Source organism: Zeus faber (genome assembly GCF_960531495.2).
Source record: "Zeus faber genome assembly, chromosome: 6".
In the NCBI taxonomy this organism is placed as follows: domain Eukaryota; kingdom Metazoa; phylum Chordata; class Actinopteri; order Zeiformes; family Zeidae; genus Zeus; species Zeus faber.
In genome coordinates this window covers 35389528-35398273 of record NC_137201.1, presented here as the reverse complement: position 1 = coordinate 35398273, position 8746 = coordinate 35389528, and the positions used below count along the sequence as shown (strand labels likewise).

Sequence of the window (8746 nt, the reverse complement as noted above, 5' to 3'; positions counted from 1 at the left end):
GTGTGTGTGTGTGTTACTGTGTGTGTGTGTGTGTGTGTTACTGTGTGTGTGTGTGTGTGTGTGTGTTACTGTGTGTGTGTGTGTGTGTGTGTGTTACTGTGTGTGTGTGTGTGTGTGTGTTACTGTGTGTGTGTGTGTGTGTGTGTGTGTTACTGTGTGTGTGTGTGTTACTGTGTGTGTGTGTGTGTGTGTGTGTAACTGTGTGTGTGTGTGTGTGTGTGTGTTACTGTGTGTGTGTGTGTGTGTGTGTTACTGTGTGTGTGTGTGTGTGTGTGTGTGTGTTACTGTGTGTGTGTTTGTCAGTTGATATTAATCCAGTTCAGTACTGCTACTCGCTCTCTCTCTCTGTGCTGTCTCTCTCTCTTTGCTGTATCTCTCTATGTGCTGTCTCTCTCTCTGTGCTGTCTCTCTCTCTTTGCTGTCTCTCTCTCTGTGCTGTCTCTCTCTCTCTGCTGTCTCTCTCTCTCTCTGTCTTGGTTTCTAGTTTTTCACACTTTATTGGATTATTAGTTATTTCTAATCGTGTCTTTTGAGCTGGAATCTGTTTGCAGTGAATGCAGCTCCATACAGGGAGACAGGTAGAGAGGGAGACAGGTAGAGAGGGAGACAGGTAGAGAGGGAGACAGGCAGAGGGGGAGACAGGTAGAGAGGGAGACAGGTAGAAGGGAGACAGGGACACAGGGAGACAGGTAGAGGGGGAGACAAGTAGAGAGGGAGACAGATAGACAGGGACACAGGGAGACAGGTAGAGAGGGAGAAAAGTAGAGAGGGAGACAGGTCAAAAAGGAGGCAGGGAGACAGGTGCCTCCCTTCAATCCAGGCGTTCTCAACCCAAACCTCAGCCCTGTCTACCTGACCGCTGCTGTGAGACAGGACCTCAGGAGAGCGGAGCCCGAAACCCAAATAAATACAACATCCTGTTCAACTGAGAGGGTTGTGATCTCTGTACAAACTGTTCTTTTCGACACTAAATGTAAAACTGGACGTGTCGCCAACAACCTGTCTTACCTTCCATCACATGTCTCACCTCCTGCTGTCGCTTTCCTCCGGGCTCCTCCCTTGTTTACTGGAAATAGTTTCCTGTCTGGAGCCACAACCTGTCTCTTTGTGCTGCGTGTGGTTTGAACGCTGCTGCGGTGGAGCCGCTGACGTAGCTGCTGATTTTGTTGTTTTAACAGTGCTGCACCCCAGCACCACCCTGGACCCGCTCCACCTCACAATGATCATTTCACCGCTGGACCACAGCGCCAGCGTCAGGGATCATCTTTCAACGGGTTCACTACTTGATAGAACCTTTTCAGTTCAGGTCGGCCATCACTCGTCCTCCACCTGCAGGGGCCCCCAGGGGTCCATTCCAGGTCCCATCCTTTTTTTCCTTGTACATGCTCCACCTGGGATCCATTCTCATCTCTCTCCATCTTTACGCCGCTGGAAGCTCCACTCAACCCAAACAGAAAACCTTCCCTAAAAACCTCGAGGACTTGACATCCTGGAGCCCAAAAAGGTTCTGATGTGACCGACGATACAACTGAGACGGTGACGACATGAAGACGTCGCTACACCCTGCACCACCACCTTCCTTTGATCAACCACGTGTAGAAGCCTGGGTGTGTTGTTTGACTCCGCCCTCCAATTGGACGGTGTTGTGAAAGGAGGCTTCTTCCAACTCCCAGTTTGTTCTTTATCTTTCTAAATCTTTCTTTGTGTCCAAGGTCGAGACAAGGTCAATCATGCTGTCCTGACTCCTGCAGCTCCTCCCTCTCGAATCCTTTTTAAATGGTTCCAAGCAGCACGCATATCTGTTTTACTTTGTTTTAACTCCTGGAAAATACTGGTACTTCCTGTTGCAACATCCTGGTATTTCCTGTTGCAACATCCTGGTACTTCCTGTTGCTACATCCTGGTACTTCCTGTTGCTACATCCTGATACTTTCTGTTGCTACATCCTGGTGCTTCCTGTTGCAACATCCTGGTACCTCCTGTTGCAACATCCCGGTACTTCCTGTTGCTACATCCAGGTACTTCCTGTTGCTACATCCAGGTACTTCCTGTTGCTACATCCCGGTACTTCCTGTTGCAACATCCTGATACTTTCTGTTGCTACATCCTGGTACTTCTCATCGCTACATCCTGGTACTTGCTGTTGCTACATCCTGATACTTCCCGTTGCAACATCCTGGTACTTCATGTTGCTACATCCTGATACTTCCCGTTGCAACATCCTGGTACTTCCTGTTGCTACATCCTGGTACTTCCTGTTGCTACATCCTGGTACTTCCTGTCGCTACATCCTGGTACTTCCTGTTGCTACATCCTGATACTTCCCGTTGCAACATCCTGGTACTTCCCGTTGCAACATCCTGGTACTTCCTGTTGCTACACCATGGTACTTCCTGTTGCAACATCCTGGTACTTCCTGTTGCTACATCCTGGTACTTCCTGTTGCAACATCCTGGTATTTCCTGTTACAACATCCTGGTATTTCCTGTTGCAACATCCTGGTACTTCCTGTTGCTACATCCTGGTACTTCCTGTTGCTACATCCTGGTACTTTCTGTTACAACATCCTGGTACTTCCTGTTACAACATCCTGATACTTTCTGTTGCTACATCCTGATACTTCCTGTTGCTACATCCTGGTACTTCCTGTTGCAACATCCTGGTACTTCCTGTTGCAACATCCTGATACTTTCTGTTGCTACATCCTGATACTTTCTGTTGCTACATCCTGGTACTTCCTGTTGCAACATCCTGATACCTCCTGTTGCAACATCCCGGTACTTCCTGTTGCAACATCCCGGTACTTCCTGTTGCTACATCCAGGTACTTCCTGTTGCTACATCCTGGTACTTCCTGTTGCAACATCCTGGTACTTCCTGTTGCTACATCCAGGTACTTCCTGTTGCTACATCCTGGTACTTCCTGTTGCTACATCCTGATACTTTCTGTTGCTACATCCAGGTACTTCCTGTTGCTACATCCTGGTACTTCCTGTTGCTACATCCTGGTACTTCCCGTCGCTACATCCTGGTACTTCCCGTCGCTACATCCTGATACTTCCCGTTGCAACATCCTGGTACTTCATGTTGCTACATCCTGATACTTCCCGTTGCAACATCCTGGTACTTCCCGTTGCAACATCCTGGTACTTCCCGTTGCAACATCCTGGTACTTCCTGTTGCAACATCCTGGTACTTCCTGTTGCAACATCCTGATACTTTCTGTTGCTACATCCTGATACTTTCTGTTGCTACATCCTGGTACTTCCTGTTGCAACATCCTGATACCTCCTGTTGCAACATCCCGGTACTTCCTGTTGCAACATCCCGGTACTTCCTGTTGCTACATCCTGGTACTTCCCGTTGCAACATCCTGGTACTTCCTGTTGCTACATCCTGGTACTTCCTGTTGCTACATCCTGATACTTCCCGTTGCAACATCCTGGTACTTCCTGTTGCTACATCCAGGTACTTCCTGTTGCTACATCCTGGTACTTCCTGTTGCTACATCCTGATACTTTCTGTTGCTACATCCTGGTACTTCCTGTTGCTACATCCTGGTACTTCCTGTTGCTACATCCTGGTACTTCCCGTCGCTACATCCTGGTACTTCCCGTTGCTACATCCTGATACTTCCCTTTGCAACATCCTGGTACTTCCCGTTGCAACATCCTGGTACTTCCTGGTGCTACATCCTGATACTTCCCGTTGCAACATCCTGGTACTTCCTGTTGCTACATCCAGGTACTTCCTGTTGCTACATCCTGGTACTTCCCGTTGCTACATCCTGATACTTCCCGTTGCAACATCCTGGTACTTCCCGTTGCAACATCCTGGTACTTCCTGTTGCTACATCCAGGTACTTCCTGTTGCTACATCCTGGTACTTCCTGTTGCTACATCCTGGTACTTCCTGTTGCTACATCCTGGTACTTCCCGTCGCTACATCCTGGTACTTCCCGTTGCTACATCCTGATACTTCCCGTTGCAACATCCTGGTACTTCATGTTGCTACATCCTGATACTTCCCGTTGCAACATCCTGGTACTTCCCGTTGCAACATCCTGGTACTTCCTGTTGCTACATCCTGGTACTTCCTGTTGCAACATCCTGGTACTTCCTGTTGCAACATCCTGATACTTTCTGTTGCTACATCCTGATACTTTCTGTTGCTACATCCTGGTACTTCCTGTTGCAACATCCTGATACCTCCTGTTGCAAAATCCCGGTACTTCCTGTTGCTACATCCAGGTACTTCCTGTTGCTACATCCTGGTACTTCCTGTTGCTACATCCTGATACTTTCTGTTGCTACATCCTGGTACTTCCTGTTGCTACATCCTGGTACTTCCTGTTGCTACATCCTGGTACTTCCCGTCGCTACATCCTGGTACTTCCCGTTGCTACATCCTGATACTTCCCGTTGCAACATCCTGGTACTTCATGTTGCTACATCCTGATACTTCCCGTTGCAACATCCTGGTACTTCCCGTTGCAACATCCTGGTACTTCCTGTTGCTACATCCTGGTACTTCCTGTTGCTACATCCTGGTACTTCCTGTTGCTACATCCTGGTACTTCCTGTCAAGTGCTCAGGATGAGAGTATTACATAATCTCCAGGTCGGTGGAGGGAGGGGGGGCTCTTATTGTGAAGGAGCAGACAGCTTGTCAAAAGCACCATCAGAAGATTAACACACACACACACACACACAGAGTCCAGATGTTGTGCAGCTGCTCTTTCATAACATTCAGTTCTGCAGCCGTGACTCAGCAACACACACACACTCACACGTTGACTTGCGTACACACACACACAGCTGTGTACAGGTGTGTACAGGTGTGTACAGGTGTGTACAGGTATGACAGGTCGATCTTATTGTTTATCAGTTCTTCTGTGGAACTGACTCCGCCCTGTTGCTACACTGTGACATCACAACACACAACACACTGTGACATCACAACACACAACACACTGTGACATCACATGTTCTGCTCCTTTAACCCCTGAACAACTCAAGCATCACAACCCAAAAGTACCCAACTGTCAATCTCCATCCATCCATCCCTCCCTCCATCTCTCTCTCCATCCCTCCATCTCTCTCTCCATCCCTCCATCTCTCTCTCCATCTCTCCATCCCTCCATCTCTCCATCCCTCCATCTCTCTCTCCATCTCTCCATCCCTCCATCTCTCCATCCCTCCATCTCTCCATCCCTCCATCCCTCCATCCCTCCATCCCTCCATCTCTCCATCCCTCCATCCCTCCATCCCTCCATCTCTCTCTCTCTCCACTCACCATCTGTCGTTTTCAGCAGCTCCTGCAGGAAGAGGCGTCCGAGCGCTACGACGGCATCTCAGCCTCTGCTCACACTGCATCTCTCCCTCCCTCTCTCTGTCTCCCTCCCTCTCTCTTGTCTCCCTCCCTCTCTCTTGTCTCCCTCCCTCTCTCTGTCTCCCTCTCTCTCTCTGTCTCTCTCTCTGTCTCCCTCCCTCTCTCTGTCTCTCTCTGCTCTGCCTGGCTAACCTCTTTAGACACTCTACTGCTGAGAGGGAGAGGAAAGCCTCCTTTGTGTGTGTGTGTATTAATGTGTGTTGCTGTGTAAAGTGCATTAAAAGCTCAGTTTTCCTGAAATAGTAACATCAAAGTGCTGAGAGGAGGAGGAGGTGGAGGAGGAGGAGGTGGAGGAGGAGGGACAGGGTGTTTAGTGGTGTAAACAGAAGATGAAGAGGAAGATGAAGATGATGAAGATAAGGAAGATGAAGGAGAAGAAGAGGCCCATAACTGTGAACATACATGGATGTGTAATAATATATAATAATATATCATAGTTTGTGATAATATATCATAGTATATCATAATGTATAATAAAATATAACAGTAGATTATAATGTATAATATATAATAATATGTCATAATGTATAAAAATATATAATGACATATTTTAATATATAATAATTATATAGTAATATATAATTATGTATAATAAAATATCATTATATATCATAATATATAATAATATATCATAATGTATAAAAATACATAATGACATATTTTAATATATAATAATATATAGTAATATATAATTATGTATAAAAATCTATAATGACATATTTTAATATATAATAATATATAGTAATATATAATTATGTATGAAAATATATAATGACATATTTTAATATATAATAATATACAATAATGTATAATAATATATAATAATATATAATGATATATAATAATATATCATAATATATAATAATTTATAATAATATTTCATTACATATAATAATATATCATAATATATCATGATATATAATAATATCTTATAATGTACAGTGGTACTTTTGACTTAGGAGTTGAATTGGTTCCGTGACAGAGCTCGTAATTCAATCTGCTCATATAGCAAATCAATGTTCCCATTGAAATGAATTGAAATGAATTGAAATGAATTGAAATGAATTGAAATGCCGTTCATCTGTTCATCCGTCCCAGCCCCCAAAAAACATCCAATTTCTTTGTTACGTGTTTTTAAACAAGAAAAATGTATTTATAAATCACAAATATTGTATAAAAACATAATAAAACACAATAAGAGAATGTGTAGATCATTTTTGCCTTCTCGCAGATGATACCCTCCGTCACGCTGTCTCCTGCGAGCTGCTTCTCCGTCAACCACACCCACAGCAGATTCTCCATCTTTTCATGGACGGCGGTCCACAGCGTAGACATGATTTCAACGCCCTTGGCTGGCGTAGTACCCTTTATTGTCTCTTTCTGCGTCAGTATGGTATATATGGTAGAAGTACTACGCTCGTACTGCCTCGCCAATTCCATCACACGCACCTCGCTCATATGTTTCTATGACTTCATGCTTTAAGTCAATGACATCATCCACTTCTTCTCAGAACTTACTTTTTTCGGACCCATGGTTGGAAAAAAAATGGCAAAATAACTGCACAAAAAGCACAAAACACAAAAGAGAAGCTTCCACACTCAGGTCACCACATGAAGTGAAGCAGTGAGACCCGGGATGTGGCCGCATTCGCTGGCCACGCCTCCCAGCGGCGGCACCTGAAGCTCGCTACTCGTAACTCACATTTTTGCAAATCAATACAAAAAATCGACAGAACGACGGCTCCTAACTCGGAAAACTCCGCACTGTATAATAACATATAATAATATATAATAATATATCGTTCATGTTGTCATTTCCGATTTCTTATCTTATTTTTATTCTTATCTCATTATGTTTGAGATTGTTGTCGTCATTCTATGAACAGGATCACGTCTCATCTACTGCCCCCTGGTGGAGGGGGCAGTACTACGCCCACCTCCACTGTCATAGCATCTGGGAGCATCTCCATGAGCGAGAGAGTTAGAACGCAACCATGATGTCAAGAGGTCCCCACAACAAACGCTCATTACATATTTGTGTGTGTGTGTGTGTGTTCTCTTCTCAGCCATTGGAGTGCAGATGTCCTTGGATTTGCTGGAAAAGAGATTCTGGGACATCAGCAAACAGGTGACACACAAACACACACTAACTTCAGTGGTTGGTTTGACTTTTCATGTCTGAAAGTGGATAAATGGATTGACAGACAGATAGACAGATAGATAGATAGACAGACAGACAGACAGACAGACAGCCAGACAGACAGATTGATAGATACAGTAGGTAGATAGATAGACAGACAGACAGACAGACAGACAGATAGATAGACAGATAGATAGACAGAGACAGACAGATAGACAGATGGATAGATAGATAGATAGATAGATAGATTTGTCTTACGCAAGTTTATTGCGTAAGACAAATACAGCAACACGCTCAGAGCTTCGCAAAATTGACTGATCTTACATCCCTTTGTTGTCATATCTTATAGTTGAGGAGAAGCTCTGTTCATTGACATATCCAGCTTTCTTTTGTCATAAATCCCTTTGTCTGCCTGGTTTCTGATGTCACTATGCTGACAGCCAGGTGCAGCCTTCATAGTTGAACACCCTCCCCTCTCTGGAAGAGGATGTCATTGTAACTTTCCATTGCCAACGTTCTCCGGAGAACTGACTCAGCAGATAAGGATATGTGACCTTGGAAAATAAAACCTAAAATATTTCTGTGTTGTGGAAGACTTTGGCTCCCTCTGCTGGTCATGGGATGTACTACACTTTGGCTCCTCCTACTGGTGTTTTGACAGATATCATTTTAAAGGGTTTTTTATTAAATTTGGTTTATTGCACTAGATTTAGCATAAGATGCAGTAGGTTATTTTCATGTCGGATTACGAATTTAACAATAAGAGGTTATTTATTAACCACAACCATAGTGATGGATAGATAGATAGATAGAGTATATAATGATGGAGTGATATAATGATGGAGGGATAGTTTCTAACCTTCTTTCTCTTCCTCCTTCAGCCGAACGATACAGATGTGAGTCAATGTTTCACTGAAACTTTAATGTCAAGAATTAAACTGTGAACACTGATCATCTGCTAACCCGTCTGCCTGCCTGTCTGCCTCTCTGCCTGCCTGTCGTCTGTCTGCAGTGTTCTAACATCGAAGGTGTCTGTCCTCTGAGCTGTGACAGCATTGTAAGTAATATCTAAAGGGACAAATGAATACTGGTGTGTTTACAGCCTCTTGCTTCATAGTACTGATCAGTAATTTTCAGTGGTAGTAGTAGTACTGTAGTAGTACTGTAGTGGTAGTGCTGTCATTGTAGTACTGTAGTAGTACTGTAGTAGTAATACT

General features: G+C 44.3%; 1 protein-coding gene across 1 annotated transcript in view; it reads left to right on the top strand.

The window, feature by feature from the left end:
* The window catches only part of cacna2d4b (calcium channel, voltage-dependent, alpha 2/delta subunit 4b), a gene marked incomplete at both ends in the record, with an annotated part of 75681 nt that overhangs the window by 57915 nt on the left and 9020 nt on the right, over positions 1-8746 (top strand). The window contains 3 exons of the mRNA XM_080002992.1: positions 7456-7517; positions 8411-8425; positions 8542-8586. Of these exons, the coding sequence (XP_079859118.1) occupies positions 7456-7517; positions 8411-8425; positions 8542-8586 (122 nt within the window). The remainder of the gene's footprint in view (positions 1-7455; positions 7518-8410; positions 8426-8541; positions 8587-8746) is intronic.